Source organism: Phocoena sinus, chromosome 18 (genome assembly GCF_008692025.1).
Source record: "Phocoena sinus isolate mPhoSin1 chromosome 18, mPhoSin1.pri, whole genome shotgun sequence".
In the NCBI taxonomy this organism is placed as follows: Eukaryota; Metazoa; Chordata; class Mammalia; order Artiodactyla; family Phocoenidae; genus Phocoena; species Phocoena sinus.
The window spans coordinates 5,698,249-5,724,468 of record NC_045780.1 but is presented as its reverse complement, the minus strand read 5'-3'; the positions used below and the strand labels follow the sequence as shown (position 1 = coordinate 5,724,468).

The window sequence follows — 26,220 nt, the reverse complement described above, 5'->3', positions numbered from 1 at the left end:
AATTGACGAGTAATAACAATTCCCTTTCTTTATTCACTAGATCAGGAAGCACCCTACCTCCTACGAAACCTCAGTGATCACACAGTGGCTATCAGCAGTTCTACGACTTTAGATTGTCACGCTAACGGTGTCCCAGAGCCTCAGATAACCTGGTTTAAAAACAACCACAAAATACAACAAGAACCTGGTAAGAGATTTTTTTTTCCTTGTGTTTACTCTTTCTTCTCACCTTCTTCTTCCCTTAAAATTCCTATCACCTCCTTTCAGGATGTCTAGAACTACTTGCTGATAGACCTGCAAAGATGAATTGGGTTCTGGTTCATGCTTATATCACTTGCAGCGAGGGATACTGGAGTCAGTTCTTACTACAGACCATATTCCTACCCCTACAGAAAGATCCTTCCAGAATCTGCTTTAAATCGTGCATTCAGGGAATTCCCTGGCGGTCCAGTGGTCAGGACTGCCAGGGCCTGGGTTCGATCCCTCATTGGGGAACTAAGATCCTACAAGTCAGGCGGCAAAAAAAAAAAAAAAAAATCATGGGGGCTTCCCTGGTGGCGCAGTGGTTGAGAGTCCGCCTGCCAATGCAGGGGACACGGGTTCGTGCCCCGGTCCGGGAAGATCCCACATACCGCAGAGCGGCTGGGCCCGTGAGCCATGGCCGCTGAGCCTGTGTGTCCGGAGCCTGTGCTCTGCAACGGGAGAGGCCACAACAGTGAGAGGCCCGCGTACCGCAAAAAAAAAAAAAAAAAAAAAAAAAAAAAAAAAAAAAAAAAAAATCGTGCATTCAGAGAGAAATGGTAAGAGCCCCTCAGAAAATGTTTCAGTTCATCTTGACAGCAGGGAAGAGTGAGCCGTTAGTTCCTTGATTTGAGGTATAGCAAAGTTTTGAACGCCTGGCATAGATGAAGTTCAGAGTAGATTTATAGCCTCCTTAGTTCACCTTATAACAATTTCAATGGTTTGGTAAAAAGAAGGATATTTTAAATTACATTTTATAATACTGGTAAAAAAAAATCTAAATTAATGGTCATGTTGATTGTCTTTCAACAAAAATATATATTTAATACCAACTACACTTAAATCCGCAAGTATAAACATTATTGTGTGCCTCGTGACTCCATGGTTGAATAAGAGTAAAATGAACTCAGTTATAATTTTGATTAGTAATTACATTTCTATTAAAGATAAACTTGCCATTTATTTGCAACATCCTGACAACCTAAATCAAATAACCAGCAATATGGAGTCATCCTTCAATGCGAATCCTCAAAATGAAATCTCCATTTGAGTTTGATGCACAGAAGAAGGTTGTGGTAGAGCATCTCCAATTTTAACATATCTACAAATACCTTAGAAAGGCCTTATGCTAAGCAGGTCCAAAACTGATCACATCACATGATTTTCCTCCTCTTGTACAGACATCGTGTATCCATCATCCACATTAGAGGTGGTCTCTCTCCTTCCCCCTCTTCCTCTAATCCAGCAGGCTGAGCAGGTTGTACCTACAAAATGTGAACTGTGTCTCAAATCCATTCTTTCCTCTGCTTTCTTCTCGTCAGTCTCCTGGTTCAGGTGCTCACTGTCTATGTCCTGGACATCTGCAGGAGTCTCCTCACTGGTCTCCCTACCTCTCTTTTTCTCTCTTTGCATCTGTCTTCCACACAACTAAAATGGCGCATCCCTGTTCCAAGTCTTCCACTGGCTCTCCATCACAGGACCCAGTTCAAGCATCTGACAAAGAAGGCCTTCAACAACGGGCCCTGCCTACTTCTTACAGCGAATGCTCCCCCCGCCTTGAACTTTATTTACATTCTAACAATTGCCAAACTCTTGTAGATCGCGGCACATGTCATGCTGCTTCAGCCCCTATGCTTTTTTTGTTCCTGTGTCCCCTCTGCCTGGAGTGCCTTCCCTTCATGGAATGCCGACCCATCCCTTAAGACACTGGGTGTTTTCCCTCCTGAAAGCCTTAACTCAACCCCTGCAAAGAGGAGGCAGGTTCTCCGTGAGTCTTTATTATCTAGGCGTATTTCTGTCCTCTCTTCCTGAGTTGTCTTATAGTCACCGGTTCGTGCGAGTCTGTATTATCTGTGCATGTCGCTACTGCCCTCTTCCTGTACTGTACCATGAGTTCATGTGTATGCTCTCTTCCTCTGTGTTTATCATCATATCACGGCCTCATCCTGAGTACACTGTATCTTCATGTGATTTGTATCTTGTCCTTTTGTCCTCAAAACCTGTCATAGTGCTTGGCAATGAATCAATGTTTCGTGAATGAATGAATGGTTTTCAGAAAATCTTATCCTTAGCAAGTTCACTTGGTAGCACAAATGCCTAGACTTTGGGGGAGGAGAGAGGCTGCACCATAGAATTTTTAAAGCTAAAGGGACCTTTGGAATATCTTTAGTTCCACTTGAAGAGTAGAAAATGGAGGTGCAAAGAGGTAAAGTGATTTGCCCAAGATGACACACTATTAAGAAAGGTAGTTTCGGGCTTCCCTGGTGGCGCAGTGGTTGAGAGTCCGCCTGCCGTTGCAGAGGACGCGGGTTTGTGCCCCGGTCTGGGAGGATCCCACGTGTCGCGGAGCGGCTGGGCCCGTGAGCCATGGCCGCTGGGCCTGTGCGTCCGGAGCCTGTGCTCCGCAGCGGGAGAGGCCACAGCAGTGAGAGGCCCGTGTACCGCAAAAATAAATAAATAAATAAGGAAAAGAAAGGTAGTTTCATAGAAAATTCAGCCCTTGAAGTATTCTAGCAAAATAAAAGGATGAATGAATATGTGAATAAATAATAGCTTGGGAAACAATGTCTGTAATATGCTCCCCTTAGAGATTCAGAGTTCACATTAGTATATTAAAGACCCAAAGAAGTCCTGTACTGAAAAAATCAGGTGAACTGTGCTTTTAAGTTCTGTATTCCCCAAATTGACTTGATCACAAAATATATTTTGTGAAATGTCGTAAAATGTTGGATGGTTCTTTGAAAGTAGTAAATTTGACTTAAATTCAGTTTTTGTGCTTTGGATATGGATTCAAGAATTAGAGTTGAACCAATTTGAAAGCTCATGACTGTTCTGGGATTAGAGGGAGAGACCAGGGAGTGACTGTAAATGGAAAAATATTATGAGGTGTTGGGCGGGTTTGCATCCTAGCATTGTCCTCGTGGGTCAGAGAATTTGGGCGACTCACTTATCCTTACCCTCTGAGCCTGTATTTCCTTATTTATAAAACTGAGATAATACTGACCACAGAGGAATGTGGTATGGTTGCAATGAGTTAATATAACTGAGCTGACCCATAGACATGGTTTAGTAAATACTATCTTCCCACCCACCTCCCTCATCTGTATAGAAATTGGCCCACGAATTGTCAGAATCTGTTGGAAGGTATCAGAGGGTTAATTAATAAGTCAGCTCAAATGTCAAACGACTCTAAATCTAACAAAGATGTCCTCCTCACAGCTTTCTTTGATCTTCTGAGGGCCAAAAGAAGAACATCTAAAAAGAGTTTTATATAAATTCTTATATAAAACCTTCCCTAAATATCATTCTAATATGCTATTATTAGCATTTATTGAGTTCCGCTATACTAAATTGTCAATTTTCTCTCTCTCTCTCTCTCTGTTCCCTTTATTCACTCTTTAAAACTACTATAGTTGTTTTGGAAAGGAATTTCTTAATTTTCTGGAGATAATCTCTTTCTTACGTGCATTTATATGGTATTTGTAAAGTTTCATATGTGAGACTCCCATTTGAGGCGGTAGATCAGCAGCCAATGCAACACCCTGTATGACTGTGACCCTTTTGTCCGTGTGTGTAGATATCTTCAAAAATACCACTTCTTTTATGGTTGCTTCTTTTTACAAATCTATAAGTGAAGATTACGGATAACCAAAGTGATCATCCTTAATTAACTCACTGGTTGTTCCAAAGCTGACATAGAAAAACATCAAGATCACAGGCTGAAAAAGACTGAAAGCTAGCTCATTATATCCTAAGCCTTTGGAAAGCTTAACTGGGTTTTTAAAACCTGAGAATAAACTGTGCATCCTTTGGAGACTTGAGATGCATCTTTTTTTTGCGGTACGCTGGCGTCTCACTGTTGTGGCCTCTCCCGTTGCGGAGCACAGGCTCCGGACGCGCAGGCTCAGCGGCCGTGGCTCACGGGCCCAGCCGCTCCGCGGCATGTGGGATCTTCCCGGGCCGGGGCACGAACCCGCATCCCCTGCATCGGCAGGCGGACTCTCAACCACTGCGCCACCAGGGAAGCCCGAGATGCATCTTTTTATATGAAGCCTGGCAACTCAAAAAGAACCTATATACTGAGAGTATTTTGGTGACCTTGGATCATTGATAGGATCTGGCCCATTATCATTGTTTTTGGTAAATGACAACTTACTCGAGTCCAAAGAAAACAGAGAAGAGAGTTAATGTTCTGGACAAGTGGCGATCAAACACCTGCCGAGAGAATTTAAGGGAGGGGAACTTCTTCTCTCCCTTCTCATTTCCTTTCAGGAAGACCTTTCCATGGGGGCAGAGCCATTCTAGAGAAGAAATGCAATTTCTAGAAAGTTCTATGAAAGCCAAGTAGTAAGTTCTTGGGACAAGGGACATCAAGCAGGGACAGAAGAGGTCCTAAGCACGCAGCCCAGGGAAGCATGTACTTAGGGGGGCAGGAAGTCCCCTCCCCAGGGCACCCACGGGCGGACTCCCTACTGCCAGCCACACAACCCATCACACCTGCAGGCTTCCCAGGGCCTCGACTGCATGGCCCAACCCTGCTAACTCCCATCTACCCCCGTGACTTCCGCCACAGCCTGCACTGGCTCGTTTTCTCCCCCAGCCTCTGGCCAGAGGAGCCTCCTTTCACATCCCAGAGCACGTAATCCTTCCTTTTCTCTGATGTTTGCTTTTTTTTTTTTTTTTTTTTAACAATCTGTGTCACGTCGTAGAGCACATCACTTAGCTGTTCTCTGGCTTGACGTGTGCCCGTTAAAACCTTTGAAGATAGATATACTATCTTCGTAGGTTTTCTTTATCGAAAATAATAAAAATGTACTGAGCACTCACCAGGTACCCAGGAACTGTTAGGAGTTTTACAAATGTCTCGTTTATTGATACTTTCCACGACTGTCATCTGAGGTAGGTACTGTTATCAGCTGCATTTCCAGGTCTGTTTTGACTTTGCACACTCTCGTTAGGTGGCCTGTACTATTCTAAGCTCCTTACTAATGTTAGTTTGTTTAACTCCTCCTAACAGTTCTATGAGGTTTGCTAAATTATTGTGCCTGTTTGACAGGCTGTGGGATGAGGAAGCAGAAACATAAGGGAAATAAGTGGCTCCAGGTCATAGGGCTAGTGGGTAGCAGACCAAGGTTTAAACCAGAAGAGCAACTCTGAACGCAGAGCACGTGGAGCTAAACGCTAGTTCCCATCACTCAGAAGAGAACAGACACTAGTTTTAAATGACCTTGTGGGCATTAATAAGCATTTAAAGCAATGAATATTTTCTCATTTCCAGCCCTTAAAGATTAAGCTATAAAAACTGTAGTTTATTTTTAAAATTTTATTTTTAAAAATGTAAAGCATAGGGCTTCCCTGGTGGCGCAGTGGTTGAGAGTCCGCCTGCCGATGCAGGGGACGCGGGTTCGTGCCCCGGTCCGGGAAGATCCCACATGCCGCGGAGCGGCTGGGCCCGTGAGCCATGGCCGCTGAGCCTGCGCGTCCGGAGCCTGTGCTCCGCAACGGGAGAGGCCACAACAGTGAGAGGCCCGCGTACCGCAAAAAAGAAAAAAAGTAAAGCATATTAAAATATTCAAAGCATTTTAAAGAAGTGGACATGCCGTATATAAAATTAAAAATTATTTTGAACCAAAATCCAGTTAGTTTTAAAAGGTCCAGAATTCATTCCATATCAGCCCCACAGTCTTTTATTCATTCAGGAGACATCATTAAGGCACTATTTTGTGTCTGGTGCTGTGCAAGGCCCTGCAAATACAGCAGTGAACAAGAAAATGAAAATCTGAACAAGCAAATATCTAAGGTAATCAGTTAGTGTACGTCTTTAAGTGAACACAGCTTCTTCAGGCACCAGCCATGTGTGTCCTAACTTACTATCATCAGGACGATGGGCACCAGAGTTAATGAGCCTAAAAATGGAATAAGGTGAATTAATAAATGGGACAGGTAGAAAATGTGGCTCCATCGCAGGACTAAAAGATCTTTAATACATTAGATAATTGAAAAAATACATCCTTTGTACTTTAATTTTCCTGCTTCAACACTGAGTGTACGGTAGGTTCTCAATCATTCATTCTTAGTGGAATACATCGAATGGAAGAGAGATAAGGAGGAAATAAGAGAAAAGACGCAAAGAGTGATAAAAGGTAGGAGAACCTCCAGATTAGACCCAAGTAAAGAACTGGGAACGATTAGGAGGGACTGATAGGGTGCAAAGTGTTGAAAGAGGGAGGTGATTTGAGACATGTTTACTTTGAAGAGGCATATTTACTTTGAAGAGACAGGTTAAAAGAGAACAGAGCCACTAAAGTGAGTATAATATAAAGGACCAGACATGAAAGGAAAATGTGAAATGACCAGTACCAGAGAAGCACCACGAGAGCTCTAAGTTGGAGACAGATTCCATGACAGTGGCTGCTTTGAGTATGGTTTGATTCTTAGGGGTAGACAGACAGGAAAGCTCCTTTAAGAAACATTCTTTCTGTCAGGCTAACCATTTTAAGAATTTGCACCCAGACTTGGAACAATGGAATAAAGTCACCCTGGAGAACCTCTGACTCCCCGGAGTGTCTTTGTAACTCCTCCAGCCACCTGCCCAAGGGACTGGCAGTTCCCCCCAAATGATCAAAAAAGTCACCTTTCTAGCTCACACTCTTCCCAGATTGTCCAGTGAGGTCCTAAAATGTTTAAAGCTGTGACAGAGCTGAGTAAGCACAGCAAGTGGGGCTGTTGGCCACTGAGTTCGTAGTGACACTGTAAGGAATCAAGATCAGTTTGCAAAGCAGAGGTGGCAGGAGGTGGGTCCAGCTTAGGTCTACACTGATGCACGCACAAACCATCTCCCAGATGGGGGTACAGAGAAAACGGGGTTCCTGACAAAAGCCATTCAACTGCTGAAAAAAGTAAGCCCTTCCTCTCTGAAAATATTTCAGAGAACAGAAGGCGATACTGACCTGAGATGTTTTTAGTAAAGCCCAAGAAACCGTCATCGAAATTTCTAGAACAGCAAGACATTTTCAGAATATTTTAAGATTAAAACAGTAGGGTTGGAACCACAAAGAATTCAGGAAGAATTAATTCCATCTCGGAAGAATTAATTCCATCTCACTCTCAATGTTCCTTCCTAAGTGAGATCTTGGTCACTAGGACTATTTATCTAAGGATCTGAAAGGGGCATCTTTCCTGTCGTCACTGTGTCACTGACACCAAATATCTGTACCTGTAAGCGCATATTCAGATCAAGGTGACCTACTGTCCTAGTACCTGGGGGACAGAATTACACCTGAAGTGTCAAGTGGTTTTCATAGATCTGAGAAAGATCCTGAGGAAAAGCAGAGGAGAAAGATCAATGAGGATGTTGATGCCCCGGGATGATAAACCGACCCTCACTCTCAGGCTATTTTTGCATGATTTCCTAGAATAATGAAATTCAGAAATGTCAATTAACCTTTTGCAAAACTTGAATAGTAATTGCCTTTTCTTTCTCATGAAATGTACCCTTATGGTGCAAAATGGATTAAGAGACATTGCAGGAAAGAAATGAGTATAAACATCCCAGGTACACACAGGGCAGCACAGGGGGAGCTGAGTGGGCTGCTCTGTTTATCATTCCCATCATGCACTGAGGCAATGTGCTCACGTGATCGGCTCATCAGCCAATCACGTCATCCCTTCCTCTGCTACCTGTGTCTTTAAGGTAAAGGGTTCTAGGTACCCAGACCAAGAAGGGCCAAGCTTCACTAGTAGATACCCCGGTAGCTCTTCATCCAAAACTCTTCTGCCAGAATATCTCAAGGTTTAGTTGTATCTGTGAGAGCAACGTAAGCGTGAAGGACACCCTGAACATAGCATAGAACCGAGGCTCAGCTCTTTTCTAAGGATAAACTTCCATTTAGAAGGTGAGGGGAAAAGGAGTGGAATTAAGGGGGGATTGGAGTTGGGGTAATAGCAGGGAAGACAGTTCATTGGTTGGCACTGCCAGAGTTCAGAGCTACTAGCCCAATCCAGACAAGAGGACCCCCGACCCTAACCACAGCTGTAACCTGCTAAAAGACTGGAGAATTACTTCCTGCGATTACTTGCTAACGCTTGGCTGGTTTGGTGGGACTGACGCATGTAGGGCAGTGGAGCTGTAGCGTTTACATCCAGAAAAGTAACCCGTGAGTAGAGGCCCGTTTTGTACTGGAAATCAGTAGAAGTTATTTATGGAGACTCAATCCTGACACCCCCAAATCTCTCTCTTTATCGTCAAGTTCCACCGTATTTAGGTCTTACATGTACATACATAGCATCGTATCACATCCTAATGCTTTGCCCAAAGGAAACTACTTGGATGCCTTTTCCAGCCTATTATCCTCATCCCCATTCAGCCCAGAAAAGCCTCCCAAAAGCTGTCAGCCACAGCAAGACCCAGCTGAGGGGTCACACATAAGCCGGCACAGACTCGTTCATATAAACAACAAGGTCCCCTGCAAGTTGTTTACGTTTGGTTGGGTGCCTTTTTAGAAGCCCTCTTGAATGTTCAAATGAAAAATTTAGAACATAAGAAATGGGAGAGAACTTGTAAATGTGGGCATCGCTTTAGAAAGATCCTTTCCCTTTTTTAAAAATATTGTGGCAAAATACACATCAATTTTACCATTTTACCCATTAAAAGCGCACGATTCAGTGGCAGTACGTATTTTAACAATGCCCTGCACCCATCACCAGTGTCTAGTTTCAGAACTTTCGCATCACCTCAAAGGGAAACCTCATACCCCTTAAGGCTCTTCCCTTCTGACTGTGAATTCACCCCCTCTTTTGACCTTTTCTGTGACCTCTTGTGACCCATGGAACTGTACTTTGAGCACGGCCACGATCAGCAGCTTGCTTTGTCTGAAGAGCAGTCGATGTTTGAGAGACCAGTAGCAGAGAAAAAGGAAGGGAGAGCAAGAAAAACAAGAGAGAAATAAAGATGGATGGGGATGGGGGAGGGGGAGGGCAGACTCTCCCAGGAGTGTTCCCAGAGACCAGCAGGGGCTGTGCCCTGTCCAGAGTCACTAACTCCAAAACTAAGAGCCATGGTCTGGGCTCTTGGAGTGGAAGCGGGTCTCCATCCCCAATCCACAATTTCCTGCTTACATTGAAGCCTGGGTGACTAAAGAAAGAAAACTCAGACACTACCTGGATAAGTTTTCTCCTCCATCTCTTGGCAAAATAATGAGATGAGGTTTTTCTATCTCACAAGTTCAGCATTTGCATGGAAACTCCTCCTCCCCCCGCAAGGACAAACTTGAAACAGCTTAACCAGGATCTAAAGTGACACATAGCAATGCAGCTGGGGTCACCACTCTGCCCAGTTCAATTAAGGAAAATATGCCAACAAATACATTCTCAGATGCTCATCTGTGAACTCAGCCCATCACTTAATTGCTACTGAAAAAGTTAAATCAAGTAAATTCACTCCTCCTCCACCCACATTCAGTCAAAGCTTGATTTTTGCATAATCTGCTTCTGAGATCCCTCTCCCTCGCTCCCTCTCTCCCTCGCTCCCCCGCTCCCTCTCTCCCCCTCTCTCCCTCGCTCCCTCTCTCCCTCACTCTCTCTCGCCAGTCTCCTGAAGGAATAGGTTTTGGCTTGTCCTTTTCTTGCTTTAAACCACAACTGTAAATTACCGTGAAGCGTAGATCTGCTTTTCTTCAAAAATATTTTATCATTCTATACATAGTCAATATTCTAAAGTTTTGCAAATATATAAGTCTTTGGATCCACAGAGCTTTTCAACGTTCATTCAGTGGCTCTTTGTTGATGGTAAAGAGGCCTACAATTTCATTATTAAAACTCCTGTTATTTATTTTAATAAGTAATACATGAGTACGTTTTCATTTTCAAAGCTCACATCGTACCAAAATAGAATAAGCTGTAAAAATTTCCCTTATGGGGAATGGACACATAACTGTTTCATGTGTATTTCATCAAAGATTTTTCCATTTTTTACCTACATATGTGTATATATGCAAATGTGGGACACAGATATATGTGAGGCAAATGATAGATGGGGTTCATTCATTCATTCAACAGCTGTTCCCTGAGAGCCAGCTCTGTGCCAGGAGTACACCAGGTGCTGGAAACAAAACAGGGACCTTGAATTTCCATTCTAATGGGAAAGTACAGGTAATAAATTTAACAAACAAAACTATAAGCCTACAGCATACAATCAGATAGTACTAACTGTTGTGACGAACAAAATAAGATAATGGATTACAGTAGGGCTATATGGGAAAGCCAGCATCTCTAAGATAAGTTTGAGTTGAGCTCATACTCCGTGTTTTGTTTTATGACTTGCTTTTATCACAATATATCCTGGAGATCTTTCTATGTCTGTACCTATTGTCTGCCTCATTTTTTTAAGCAGGCATACACTATAACATAGTATGTGTTCCATAATTTATTTAGCTATTCTCCTAACGATGGAAAAACACCTTCTTGACTTTAACCTCTTATGCAGTGCCATATTATTTCCTGCCTTAAAATGGTCATAGAAACGCTACTTTACTATCCACAGAAAGGCCACTTAAGGTGAATGGCTGTATCCTGCAGTACAAATTCATCCAACCTCATGGAAGGGGCTATGGCCAATCTGAACATACCACAAGAATTTATTGGGGCGGGGATGAGTGCATGTGTGTATATTACGTGTGTGCACACATGCACGCATGTGTTTATAATTTATAGACATAAATGGTGAATAGCTAAGGTTTTATAGCTAATAACTGTAGAGTTAGCACCACTTGACATGTTTTTTAAGTGCCCAAATCATCTTGAACTACTTCATTGGAACAATAGTAAAGTTCACAGTGAAAGGGCAAAAAAATGCTTTTCCCTTTTAAGTGTTTAGAAATACATGTGTTTTTGGCATAGCTACAGGGTGCTCACTTCAACCACAACCCCTTCAGTTCAACTGGTTTACAATTTCTTAAGAGCGTCTAGAAACTATTCTGTTATCATAACCCACTTTTGGAAGTTAAACTAGTGAAGCAATAGACCTTATCTCAAATGAAAGAACCTTTGTTTATGGCTTTCCCCTTATTCAGTGGTTGCATGGAGAGGAATATTATACAGCTTGTTCATCACTGTCCTTAATCTCATTCTTTTCTAAGAGCTTCTCTTCTTTCTCTGTCTTTTTCAAGGCTATAGAGCCAACAGTCTCACCACAGATCACATCGCCCATCAGATCCCCTTTAGACCATATGTTTTAAACATCTCACAACTCTCTTACAACTTAGCACGTTATTATAAGGCTGCTTTTCACCATGTCTCGGATTATTCCATACTTTACCAACTTTTTTTTCCTTACATCTGTAAAGGCTTTGCCACAAGGCTTGACCTTAGAGTGAAATTCTCAATAAAGAAGGAAGAAGCTGTATGGTGACCATGTGAAAACACAGGACTCGTCCATCTTTTTAGTGCTATTTGATGAGCCCATCATTCTTCATTCCTGAATTCTGTCAGCCTTTAAAATTTACTAAGCTTGGATTTCTCTTCCCCAGACATAGTTTTCCAACCTCCGAAGTTTGACTGGATATGTACTATCTCCTTTGTGTTGCTTGCGGGAAATCAATCAGACATCCTATCGCTAGTTTTCTTGGGTCACCTTTAACCATCCTGAATCTGTATTTTCGCTCTTCTGATCCTTAATTCAGATACAGCTCTCAGCTGCTGAATTCCTTTCAGAACTGCCAATCTAAAGGTATGATTATTTACTGTGACCTAGAACTACATCATCATAGCTACCATTTATTGAAAACGTAGCGCATGCCAACTTCAAAGCGTTTATCATTTAGTTGGTGAGCCAAGACTATCATAACGAAAATTACTTTTTTTTTCCTAAACGTAACACTCATTCCCTACCATGAGCCAGACATTTTGTTATATTCTAAAGAAAAGGGAAGTGAGTAAAACTTAGTCCTCACCTTTGAAAAACTTACACATAACAGGTACAAAGTCAACTCAAAAATATGCAACATGAATGGCATGAAATTCCATCAGATACAAATTAGCACCTCTGACTGAGGTAATCAGGGGAGGCTTCGGGGAGGAAATGCCATTTGAATTGGACTTTGATGGGTGCAGGAGAGTTTTGATCATGATAAATTGTAAGTTTCCGTGGGAATTGTCATGATTTTTGTGGTTGGAAATTATTTAGGTGATCCATCTGGAAGGAAGCAGGCCTACAATTAAATTACCTCAGCAACACAAAGCAGAGCATCACGTTTATGAGTTCTACTTGTTCTAATAACTAACACCCAAAGGGGAAAGATGAAATTCAGATAAAGTGACTCTTCAAAGAACCCAATACGATATGGGGATATATGTATATGTATAGCTGATTCACTTTGTTATAAAGCAGAAACTAACACACCATTGTAAAGCAATTACACTCCAATAAAGATGTTTAAAAAAAAAAAGAACCCAATGCCATTTTGCATAATAACAAAAATTACGTTATCAAGGAATAAATATAATTGAAGAACAATATATTTAAAGAGAAAATCCTAAAGCTGTCAAATGACATAAAAGATGACCTAAGTAACGCAAAGATATTTGGTAGTCTTAGATGGGAATGTTTATTATCAAGTTGAACCATTTTTGAGCCATTTTATAGGTCAAAATATTGACAATTTCATGTTTCGACCTAAAAATAAATATGACAATTTCCCCCAAATTATTACATAAATTCAGTGGAATTCCCATCAACATTCCAACAGTGCTTTTTACAGAATTTGACAAGCTAAACCTGAAATCCATATTGAAGTGTAAAGGTCCAAGACAATTTTGAAAAGGGGATCATCTCATACCAAATATCAAGTTGTGTTATCAAGCAATCATAACTTAAGTTAATCATGGTTTAACTCACGTGGGACAGATAAACAGGTCATTGTGAACAAATAGAGAGCCTAAAAACAGAACCACAAATATATGGACACTGAGTATCTGACAGAGCTGGCACCACAACTTAGTGGAAGAAGCACAGATTATTCCGTAAGTGAAGCTGGCATAATTGGCTATTTATACAGTAAAAGTTAGATTCCTTTTTTTTTTTTTTTCCTTTGCGGTACACGGGCCTCTCACTGTTGTGGCCTCTCCCGTTGCGGAGCACAGGCTCCGGACGCGCAGGCTCAGCGGCCATGGCTCACGGGCCCAGCCGCTCGGCGGCATGTGGGATCCTCGCGGACGGGGGCACGAACCCGTGTCCCCTGCATCAGCAGGTGGACTCCCAACCACTGCGCCACCAGGGAAGCCCTAAAAGTTAGATTCTTACCTCACGCGATAAACATACCCTTCTCCAAAAGAAAATCTAGATGTATTAAACACCTAAGTGAGAAAAGGCAAAATTCTTTAATCAGATTTTTTTGGGGAAGAAAGTATATAAGGGGAATGAATAGTTTATGATATCAGAATAGGAAATATTTCTTTAACAAGTAACAAAAAGCACAAAGGATAATAGATTGATAAATTTGACTGCATTAAGATTCTAAAGGCTTTTGAATTAAAAATTCACCATAGGGGCTTCCCTGGTGGCGCAGTGGTTGAGAATCCACCTGCCGATGCAGGGGACGCGGGTTCGTGCCCCGGTCCGGGAAGATCCCACATGCCGCGGAGCGGCTGGGCCCGTGAGCCATGGCCACTGGGCCTGCGCGTCCGGAGCCTGTGCTCCGCAACCGGAGAGGCCACAACAGTGAGAGGCCCGCGTACAGAAAAAAAAAAAAAAAATTCACCATAAACAAAGTATCAAAGACGGTTCATAGAATGGGGAAGACTTGTAACATATTTAACAAGGGTCCAGGATCCAAAACATATAAAGAACCCTAAAATCATTGAGAACAAAACAAATAGGCTAATAGGAAAATGTGCAAAGGACAGGAACAGGCAATTCACAGGAAAAGAAGCCTGAATGGCCAACCAAGATGGAAAAAGATGTCCCACCTAACTAGAAATCAGGGACGTCACTTCACACCCAAAATTTTGCCATCAGTTAAAACACCTGATAACACCAAATACTGGTGAGTAATGGGAAAGGGGGGCACTTACTCATTGCTGGTTAAAGTGTAAATTGGTATATTTTGGAAGACAATTTTGTAATACTCGGTAGAGTTGAAAATGGGTATATCCTATAACCCAGTACCAAGAGATATTGCATAACAAGGTACACATAGCTGTATCAGATGTGCATTGTGGCCTTCTTTGTAACATCAAAAAAAAGTGGAAACTACCTAACTACCGTATAGAAGTGGATAAAAAAAAAAACTGTGGCTTTTTAATACAGTGGAATATTACATGTCAGTGAAGTGAACACCATCTACGTGTATCAACAAGGATAAATATTAAAACACTGTTGAATAGAAAAAAAATCCAAGTTAAAAAAGGATATGTACCATATGACACAATTTATTTGGAATTTTAAAACCCAGAAAATATTATATATTCTATAGAGATACACATCCATCAATATCTACATAAAAGTACAAAAACATGAGAATGAGGTGCACCAACTTTAGGATAGTGGTAGCTTTGGAGAGAGGGAGGAGAAGGGGGAAAGTATCTATAAATTTTTGCAGCAACGTGGATGGACCTAGAGATTGTCATAGTGAGTGAAGTCAGTCAGACAGACAGACATCATATGATATCGCTTATGAGGAATCTAAAAAAAATGGTACAAATGAACTTATTTACAAAACAGTAATAGAGTCACAGATGTAGAAAACAAACTTACGGTTACCAACGGGGAAAGGGGGGAGGGATAAATTGGGAGACTGGGATTGACATATACACACTAGTATGTATAAAATAGATAACTAATAAGAACCTACTGTGTAGCACAGGGGACTCCACGCAATACTCTGTAATGACCTATGTGGGAAAAGAATCTTCAAAAGAGTGGACATATGTATAACTGAATCATTTTGCCGTACAGCAGAAACTAACACAACACTGTAAATCAACTATACTCCAATAAAAATTTTAAAATTAAATTAACACGTCAAAAAAGAGAGAGAGGGGTCTAAAGCAAATATGGCAAAACGCTGACATCTGGCTCTCTTAATGGTGAGCCACATGGGTTATATTTTTTCTGCACTCTTAAAATCTTTGAAATTACAATGAAAAAATTCAAAACTAAAAAGAGAGTCCTCCTTAAAAGGTGAGCTCCACTGTTAGACCAGAGCCTGTATCATAGTGAACAGGTTGCATCAAGGTAGCAACAGGTTAAGGCATTAAAGAAACTAGGGGACGGACTTCCCTGATGGTCCAGTAGTTAAGACTTCACCTTGCAATGCAGAGGATGTGGGTTCGATCTCCGGTCGGGGAGTTAAGATCCCACGTGCCCCCCGGCCCAAACATAAAACAGAAGCAATATTGTAACAAATTCAATAAAGACTTAAAAAAAAAAAAGAACTACAGTTGTCTCCCCTAGTTTAAGTATGGGCAGAAGATTTGATGAATGGGGAAAAATAATAAGGGGATTAACTGGCCTATTTGTGTGAGAAGGGAAATAAGTAGCGAGAGTGGAGAATGAGAGAAGCGTGACGAGGTTTCTCGGGGGTCTGATGACGACGTATCCAGGTCTGTGCCTTTGTTGCTGTGCAGAGTGAGGCCAAGTCAGAAAGAAGAGCTGTGCTTGTTGATTTTGGACACTCTCTCACCCCATCTCTCCTCCACGTGATGGGAAGAGGGAACTGGGCCAGATGATGTCAGCCCATCAGCATCCCTGGCACCATCCTCTCACCTCTACAATTACACATCTGTCTCCTTGGGTGAAATCCAAGTCCTTTGACTTTCTTTGATCATACCGTTAGCCTTAATTTGGGATCTGAGTGATAGAAACTTGGTTGAGGCTCAGGTCAGCTGCAGTGGAGACCACTGTGGGTAGCCAGATCGCTGCTCTTCCAAACGTTCATTGCCCCGATCACCCACTCTCCAGCCACACTTTCACTTTCTGGGAGCGCCACTTACACCATATCTTGCACTTTTCAAAGCTTTCACTGAAATTATTTCTGTTGATCCTCATAGCAATACCATGAAATAGATAAAGCAGGGGTTTTTTGTTTGTTTTACAGATGGGGAAACCGCCCCACAGGGATTAAATGATCTAGCCAAGGTTACAGGGCAGAGCTCTCATGTTTTTTCCAGAACCATCCTGGACTCATCTCTGTCTATTCCTGGATCCAATAAAGCACCAATTTCTGTGGCTTGTTTCTACGAAGTGTCTGTTTCCATCTCTCCCCCCTCCACTTCCTTTCCCACCATCCACCCTTGGAGCCTTAACACTCCTTGCCTGAATTACCACTGCTGAGCTGGACTTCCAGATACCACTTTTTCCTCATTCCAGTCCATCCTGCATTCTCCTTCTAGACTAAACTTCCTTAAACATTGCTCTCATTAGGTCATTTCCCTCAAAAATCTTTGTGACCCTCTCTTTCCTTCTCCATTGAATGGAAACTCCTCAGCCAGGATTTCAAAGCTCTCCTTAATCTGAACTCACCTTTTCCAGTCAACTACTCAAAACAGGTGCTTTGAAAATAAAAATGGCTAAGAAACACATGAAAGAATGTTCCGAAAAGATACAAATTAAGACAACCATCATTTTACTCTATCAAATCAACAAAGTTTTGTGTTTTCTATCTTTTAGATGCTACTGGTAGGAAAGTGATGAAACAGTCTCTTATCCTCTGCTGGTAGAAGCTTTGACTGGTGTTATCTTTTTGGAAGGCAGTCTGATTATATGAATCAAGAGCTTTTGACCTAATAGATCTGTTTCTGGAAATCTCTCCTAAGGAAATAATCTGAAATTCAGAAAAATCTTTATGCTTAAAGATGTCATTGCACTATTATTTATAGTTATGAGCAATTAGATATAACCTAACACCAATCATTAGGGTACATGCATACGTTGAATGACTATATTCAAAGCATGTAAGAACATGGGGAATAACTTACGCTATGATATTGGGGGGGTGGGGTCAGTATTTAAATTTGTATAAGCATTAGGAGAAATCTTACCAACATTTCACTACTGGACTTGTTTCCTCTCTCCCAGCACACGATTTCACACGTTCTTCTCTCGCTTCAAACCTCCAAATTTACCTCCTCCTCAGTTTCAACAGATGAGTACCTCTTGTTTATTGAGAAAATGTATCACCAAATTGTCCAGTCTATGTCCCTTTACGCTCTGCCATTCTTCCTGTTAAGTTGAATGAACTGTCCCGATTCCTATCCAAGGCCAGTTCAGCCAGAGTTCCATCCCCTCTCACTTCTTTAAGAATCCACTCCTGGTACTGTTCCTTCTGTTCTTGTTCTCTCTCTCTCGTTCTCTCTCTCTCTCATTCTCTCTCCTTCTCTCTCTCTCTCTCTCTCTCTCTCTCTCCCCCATCTCAGATTATTCCTATCAGCATGTAAACATGCTGTAAAGTTTCACATTTCAAAAACGAATTCATTCCTTGACCTCATGCTGGTCTCCAGCTACCCTCCTGACAGTAACCCCCTAGCCGTCTCTCCTCCATCACCTCCTGTCTCTAAGTGACAGTCATCAAGCTTCTGTTCCCAGATGTCACTGAAACGGCTCATTGCCAAACCCAGTGGTCTGTGATCTCCCTTCTTCGTAGTCTTTCAGCTGCACCGAACGTAGCTCGTCGCCCTTCTCTATCATGAGCTCTCTCCTTGGTTCTAGGAATCACGCTCTCCTGGTTTTCTTGCAACTTCCTGGGCTACTCCTTCTCAATCCCTGCTGCTTCCTCTTTCTCTAATTTCCCGGGGCTCAACCTTCAGGCCAGCTGTCGTCTCTCTCCAGACTCACTTCCCATGAGCTTTGTTTCCATTCCCCTGGCTTTCCATGCCTCCCGAATGTTGAGTCCCTGCAGCCAGCTCTAACCCCGACCTCCTCCCTGGGCCCCCAATGAAACCTCACGAAACAGAACAGAACTCTTGATTTTTCTCCCTCAAACCTGCTCCCCACCCCTCTCCAGGAAGGGTACCACCACCCTCCCAGCTGTTCAAACTATCAACCCTGAAGCCAGACTTTTATTACTCTTTTTCATGTACCACATGCTAACCCATAAGCAAGCCTTCAAAAGATCCCCAGCGCCACCAATCCCTACCACTTCCAACAAACACAGTCACCCCTGGACAGAGCCACTGTATCTTTCCCTAAACAAGCTCCTTCCTGCCCCACGGGCTTTATATTTGTTACTCCCTGTGCCTAGAATGCCCTTTTCCAGGTCCTCACCTGCTCACCCCTGCCCACCTCCCGGGTCTCTGCTCAAAACGTCACGTGCTCAGAGTCTCCTCAGAACACCCCATCTAAGGTAGCTTCTTCACCCTCCTTAACTTGTGACCTCCTTAACCGGGTCTATTTCCCTCACAAACGTTATGGCTACTTGAAATGACATTCTTTACTGGTACTTCTCCCAAACTATAATTTAAGCCCTTTGCAGGCAAGGACTCATTTGCCTTGCTTATTACCATATCACCAGCATCTAGACTAGTGTCCAGTACACAGTGGACCTCAAAAATAGTCATTATGTCAATGAACAAGCTGTGTAAAAAAGGCCACTTTAAAAAAACTAAAGGAGAACTGACTGGGGGTGAGATTGTAGGTTTGTCTGTCTTTTCACATTTTCTTTATGCTTTCCAGTATTTCTCAAGTTTTCTATATCAGATATAGTTTTTATAATCAGGAGAATACAAACTATTTCAACTAACAAAATACAGCCTCTGGTCTGGTCGGGTTCAATTTATTCCGGAACAAGCACTTGGTGTGTGTTCATTTCAGGGTCTTGCCTTTTCTCAGTGGCCCCCCTTCTCCCATCACCTGTGATAACCTGACCTCGGCTCAAGGCCCATATACTCCATGACGCCTTCCCTGAGTGGCCTATTCTTACTGAGCTCCTCCCCAGCCACACTTTACATTTGATTGGGTCCGCTGTGCTACATGTATTTATTCTCACGCATCAAACATTTTCTGTTTGCTGGTGTGTGTGTGTGTGTGTGTGTCGAGGGGTGGGGTGGGGGAGGGAGGGAGGGAGAGAGAGAGAGAGAGAGAGACAGAGAGAGAGAGAGAGAGAATATGTATGTATGTATGTTGTATTTGGTATGAGTTGATCTTCCCTCCTCGACAGACACGGTGTCTTAGCCTGCCCCTCCCTACCCCCCCAAGTCTCTGCCACAGACTAAAGTCCAGTCAGTACTCAAATACACGGGGACAGTACTTGCTACTGAAGCGACTGGGTCCGGAAGCTCCTTCCCTCACACCGGCTCCACAGTAATACTTAAACCTGCATTTACTGAGCACCTACTATGTGCTGGGCACTTGCTATTCATTTTCCCGTTGATTGAGTAGGAACTGCTTTCACTGTCATCGTAAGACTGAGGAAACTGAAACAGAAAGGTGAAGTAACTGGCCTAAAGTGACAGAGCTGTGCTGGTGAGGCCTCGATTAAAGCCCAGCCCAAGCTTTTACCACTGTGACCAACGAGATGGGATTGGCTTTGACCCCTGAGCCACGAATGTGCTTTCCATCAAACTGCACGCTCTCGGTTGAGTCCCTTAACCTCCCCAAACTTCAGTGTCCACGTTTGAAAGATGGAGATGATAACCCCTTACAGGGCGGTTGTTGAGATGGGAATGGGGTGTCGGTCATGCCTGACACACGGCGGGCATTGAGGAAATGGTAGTTTATTATTATTATTATCATTAGATATGCTACCTCCTTGATATGTGCTCTTTCAAGTTGGGGGCGGTAGCCCCATCTCATTTCTTTCTGGCCTGGGTCAGATCTGCATCTCCCAAGTAGGGGCGCAGAGCTATAGAAGGTACTACGAAAAAGCCTGGAGGAGAGAAAACAAATGCGCAGCCCTGGCCCAGGTGAACCAGAGTCTGGATTTCCTCGTCTGGAGGCATAATGATAGAAAGAGGGCTGTGGTACAGAAGTGGCCGTTTTGGTTTGTCATCCAGGCTCACTCATCTAAACATCTCTCGCTCCCCAGGAATCATTTTAGGACCAGGAAGCAGCACACTGTTTATTGAAAGAGTCACGGAAGAGGATGAAGGTGTCTATCACTGCAGAGCCACCAACCAGAAGGGGTCCGTGGAGAGCTCGGCATACCTCACCGTGCAAGGTAAACAACTGCTCCAGAAAGCGCGAGAAGCTGCTCAGACACTTATTTCCCTGTTTGTTGAACTTTCCACCTCCCAGTGGCCCGCTGCCCCTCCAGTCTATTCCTTTCCCTGACCTCCTTTTCCCCTCCCCGTCCCGCTGGGAAGGCCTGGCTGGTCCCCCTCCTGGCGAGGCTGAAGGTGAGGACACAGGCCACCGTCAGAACACAGTCTCCATGGGGGGACGGTAGTTCCCGGAAGACAGGAGAGCCAGCTGCTGCCAGAGCCATGACACTGACCCACAGAGAATGACCAGAGTGGCCACACCTGTGAGAAAGAAATCCAAGAAAGCAGAAGACGGGTGTAGAGAGAGAGAAACCCCACACGCTGGAAATTATCCATTCTTTTTCCAGTTCCCACCAGTTACACATATGCCGGCTCTTCCCGCCGTTTTCGTAAACTGGTTTTTTAACACGAAGTAGGCCACTAAATACTCTCAGAGAGAAGCAACACATGATAAACAGACCACGTGGAAGAAAAATATTCCAAGGGCTTCCTCAGTTTTGTTGAGCAGCAAAACCTAAAGGGACCTAATCCGACCGTGGACTCTGGCCATGTGGCTTCCATTTAGAACAGAGATTAGACCTCAATTTCAATTCTCCAAAGCCAAAAATCATCCCAGAAAACATAACATTTATAGCACCGTAAAGTCTTCGAATTGGCGCCTCTTAGATGTATACACATCTATGGCTCGCTGAGGTTTTACGTGAAGAGATGGAATTTCTTCAGTAGCCTGTTTGCAAATGCTCCCCAGTAGACTTCAGAATATGTAAGAATTTCTGAAGGAAGTCTTGCAGTGGTTCGTGGTTACCATCCTCCTCACCCCAGCACACTCGGTCCTGCACATGCGTCTCCTCCAGCCTCAGCTCTCATCCCCTCACACGCCCCAGGCCCCTCACCTGGACTAAACCGGAACACACCGCACTCCCCCTGGTCCTCTGCCCTTTACACGTCGTTTTCCCTTTGTCTGAACAGCCTTCCTTCCCGACTTGTTCTCCCCCAGACAATCCTACTCCCACCTTTTATTTTTTTAAATCTCTTTTACTGAAGTACAGTTAACTTACATTGTGGTAGTTTTAAGTGTACAGCAGAGTGATTCAGTTATACATTATCCGTTCTTTTTCAGAGTCTTTTCCATTATAGGTTATTACAAGATATTGAGTAGAGTTCCCTGTGCTCTGCAGCAGGTCCTTGTTGTTTACCTGTTTTATATATAGTAATCCTACTCATCTTTTCAAATTCACTTTCGCTCTTGGGTCACTTTCTCTACACCTCATGTCTCGTGTCTCACCACCGTGCCCCCTGAACCCGGTGCTCCCACAGCACTTGGCGTGGACCTTGAATACAACGCTCATCGTTGCGTTATTCACTCTCCTGGTCCAGGGCACTCGAGAAATGTTCGCTGGATTAATCTCTTTAGAAAACCACCAGTGAATGTCTGAAGAAAGAAACACATCACTATATCGCTGAGGGCATTAGAGAGAAGCCAAATTAAATTAAGTCAACCACTTATGTATTTGCCCAGGACGCTGCAAGATATGGACGTGCAAGTCACGATCCCTAACCTCTCTGTGCTTTGAAAACCTAGTTGGAAGGCGATTAAGGGGAACATGAAACCGTTAGAACCAGATCAATGAACATTTTGAGCTCCTCCTGTGGGTAACACAGAAACCCTAGTTTGTATCAAACAGACTACACAGTGCCGCTGATAAAGGCTAAAGGACTTCCTAGAGGCCAAAAATGATATGGCGAGTGACTTGACCTCTGAAGGAGGCCTTGCAGGATGTTGGATTGGCCAAGTGGATGGGGCAGGAAAGAAGACAGTGAGTTATGTGGCAGCTCTGGACCTCCCACACTGATATCTCCCTTGGCAATGACAGAATCTAAACAATTCTAACCATTTCCTATTGGCTGGTCCATTGACTTTTCTGAGGAATTGGTGCTTTTGTTTTTAAATTTATCTTACTGAAGTATAGTTGATTTACGATGTTGTGTTAATCCTACCGTACAGCAAAGTGATTCAGTTATACATATACATTCTTTTTCATATTCTTGTCCATTTTGCTTTCTCACAGGATATTGAATATAGTTCCCTGTGCTATGCAGTAGGACCCTGTTGATTATCCATTCTACAGATAATAGTTTGCATCTGCTAATCCCAAACGCCCAATCCATCCCTCCCCGACCCCGAGGAATTGGTACTTTGGATTCATGATCTCGTTTTCCTCACGGGGCATTAATCTTCAGTATCACTTAGAGAAACGGTCTAATCTGCAAGGTAGCTGCAGACACTATATATATATGACTCCGTCTTTTCACCCATTATTGCCCCCAACAGCCCTGTTGAGTTCTTGTGTCTGCTTTTTATAGTTTTTCTGCCGTCTCCTCCTTTGCTCTCTTTTGTAACTCTTTCTCTGCTCTCAGAGTGATGGCTGTATCCAGCCTCTCTGCTGAAAAACTGTGGTTAGCTGAGAAATTACTTGATCCGCCATCATCAAGCCACGCATGAAATATCTGTACCTATTTCTAAGAGAAGCATAAACAAACGAAGGCATATCCTAATACGGTAATGATAAAACAGTGCAAGGAAATGAGGATGTTTAGTCTAAAAATGAGTCCACTTGGGGAGGACAGGATTGTTTTCTTCAAATATTTAAAGGGCTTTCAGACAGAGGAGAGGTTGGCCTCATTCTTTGACTCACCAGAAAAGATAACCAGAACCAAGGAAGGGAGATGGTGGTAAAATTTCAAAGAGGCAGGTTTCAGCTCCACATAAAGGTATAATTTTGAATAGGAGGAATTTCTGAAAGTTGACAGCATGTGCATCTTGTGAATGAGATGCAGTATCTTGAACAGAAGTACTCTGGGCTCATTGAATAAAGATTTCATCCTTGGACGCTGTTCAGAACGGTTAAAGGCAGTACCTGCCTGTGATCTCATCACTGAAATGAGACTCTTGCTTCTGGAGTCTGAATCATTTATTCTTCTCACTCTGGTGGCTGTGAATTAGGTGAATCAAGCTTTAGACTTGGGCTTCCCTGGTGGCGCAGTGGTTAAGGATCCACCTGCCAATGCCGGCGACACGGGTTCAAGCCCTGGTCCGGGAAGATCCCACATGCCACGGAGCAACTAAGCCCGTGCGCCACAACTACTGAGCCTGCGCTCTAGAGCCCGCGCTCCACAACTACTGAAGCCTGCGCGCCTAGAGCCCGTGCTCCACAAGCACGGCAATGCGAAGCCCGCGCACCACAACGAAGAGTAGCGCCCGCGCACCACAACTAGAGAGAGCCAGTGCGCAGCAACAAAGACCCTTCACAGACAAAAATAAATCAATACATTTAAAGAAAAAAGTAAGAAAGCTTTAGACTTGATTTCCTAATGTATGCAGTATAGACCCTCCACACTGACCTATCTTGTCAGGTTGAGTTTAGGAAGTGAAACCAGGGAAATAAGTTGTGTCTGTGGCTATGTTTAACATATTTAAAGAGGTTCACAAATTAGCCAGGAAGGAAACTGTCTGCTCTTTTTATTTCCTTTGAAAAAGGATTCTTATACTCATAGATAAAACAATGTGTTATTTTTGTATCTGAAAAGGATGAGTGGACTGGGGAATCAAAGTGGCTTCTTTAAATAATCACAGGTCTTGTTTGGTTTGGACTGCTCAGGAGCACACGTGGAGTGCTCAGAGGGGAAGTTCTAATATTAAAAACAACAGCAACAAAACTGTAACTAACCAAAATACTTTCTGAAATTAACATAGCACGCCACAGCCCGTGGAACTCAACGGGACCATTACAGTGCAATGGGGGCACATTTTCATCCAAGGATTTAAAATAAACTATACTTTATCATTATTAGTAATAACCACTATGTGTGTGTGTGTGTGTGTGTGTGTGTGTGTGTATTCCTCTAACAGATTTAGGCTTTGCTATTGAAATAATAGCAAAGCATTATAATATCATTTATAATCACACAGGAGAAAACAACTTGAAGAATAGTTACCATTTTTAACATTCTTTTGAGGAAGGCTGATGGATGCAAAAATCATGGAAAGCACAAGACTGCCTCAGGGCACTCTGAATACTTCAGATGGCACCACAGGTGTGATTTGTAAATGTTGTGCCGCAATAATCGCACATTAACACGTTTCAGGAAAGGACTCACATGGCAGGAAGGATACACTATGTTCTTTAACATCTTTAACAAAGTCCCAAGAGTAAAGGGTAAGAAGAGCTCAAAAGGGACTTGTCTTGGGTATCCAGCCTTTTTTCATCACGCTTGGCCAGCGTTGAGTTTGCATCTCTCCTTTCTGAGCCTCCTCTGATCTCTGACTGCCCCTACCTTAACTCCTCTCTTCCTAAAGCCTGCGTGCCCCCACTTCTCTCCCCCTGGCTCTCCTGGTACTAGGGAGGATGTGATAAACTAATTGACACTAAGATGTTGGTGACTGATGTCACTCCTGTCATGGGTGTTGGCAGTTCAGAAGGGTTTCCCCAGGAGAGAACAGAGAGAGACCGACCGCTAAGCAGGCAGCTCACTAATTTCACATGGGAGGGCTGGGGGCGGGATGTGCATGCCTTTGTAATTAAACCCAAGCAATGACGTAAAGTTGGCCTTGATCAAGAATGCAAAAAATGGTGATAGAATTCGATTACAACATCTTAATGCTTGTGGACTGTGTGGTCCACTGTTTTAAGCACATAACATCCATTAGCCTCCTTCAGTCCAATGAGGGTTGTTTTTTTCCTACTTACAAGTGAGAATCCGAGGCCCCAAGAGGGTTAGGACCCTGTCCAGGGTTGCAAAGCTCGGAAGAGGCAGTGCTGAGAGAACTGGATCCCTGTTTAACCACTCTGCTCTCCTGCCTCTCAGCCTGGTGGGGAAGAGGCCCCGCTCTGAAGCCAGGTGCGTCCCTGCTCGTGAGCCGTGCAACCTTGGACAAATGACTTCCCTCCTGGAGCCTCAGTTTGCTCATCTGAAAAATGGGTGCGAATAATGGCATACCGACCTTATAGGGTTGTTGCAAGGATTAACACATTTAACACCGCATCTGGCATATGATAAAAACTTCTTCAGTATTAGCTAACACTATCATTTGTTAATATGATAAACCAAATTCCATTTCAACAAAACTTTCTGTATTATAGTTTTTCTAGACTTAGCCAGTAAGTCACACAAATGGTGTTCTGGACCCCAAAATTCCTCTTTGACCTAAGGATTTAACTTCCTGTGATAAAAATGTATTACAGAACTGATAGGATAGCAATTCTAAGTATCTTTACTTAAAATTACTCTTGAAATGTACTTCAGATTTAATCCGAATAGAGTATGCCTACAATCACCGTCCTTAAGAAGAATTCCAAGTTGATGGCTGTACACGAATCTATGTAGATTCCTATAAAGCTTCATAAATAGTATGAAGGCCAATTTTAATGTCCAATAAACCTTAGAGACTTACATAATAAGGTTAACTGGATACTGGATTTTAAATCAAAGGAGGTAGCACTGCTTGACTTGCTCACATGGGAGGCCAGGTCTAGGTGTACTGATTTTCTTTTCATCCATATATATTTATTGAGACTTTCACTAGGCCAGTGCTCAAGACGCAAAATGAACAAGAAACACACCCTCCTCTCTGTGTCCTAATAGCTTCGTGGGCAGTAAACCCACATAAACAGTTACCTCAAATTAAAACGATGCCAGAACCAGAGAATAACTCCTAAGCCAGGCTGCAGCGTCAGGCCAATTTCTCAGGGAAAGTAACGCAGTTGTTCCTAGAAAATGATCAGTACTTGG

General features: G+C 43.1%; 1 protein-coding gene across 2 annotated transcripts in view; it reads left to right on the top strand.

Moving 5' to 3' along the window:
* The window catches only part of FLT1 (fms related receptor tyrosine kinase 1), a 172,753-nt gene that overhangs the window by 102,039 nt on the left and 44,494 nt on the right, over positions 1-26,220 (top strand). Inside the window, exons 14-15 of one of the 2 annotated variants that reach the window (XM_032610753.1) lie at positions 41-187; positions 20,256-20,387. In XM_032610753.1, coding sequence (XP_032466644.1) covers positions 41-187; positions 20,256-20,387 — 279 coding nt within the window. The remainder of the gene's footprint in view (positions 1-40; positions 188-20,255; positions 20,388-26,220) is intronic. The other variant, XM_032610754.1, reaches the window with a different exon arrangement.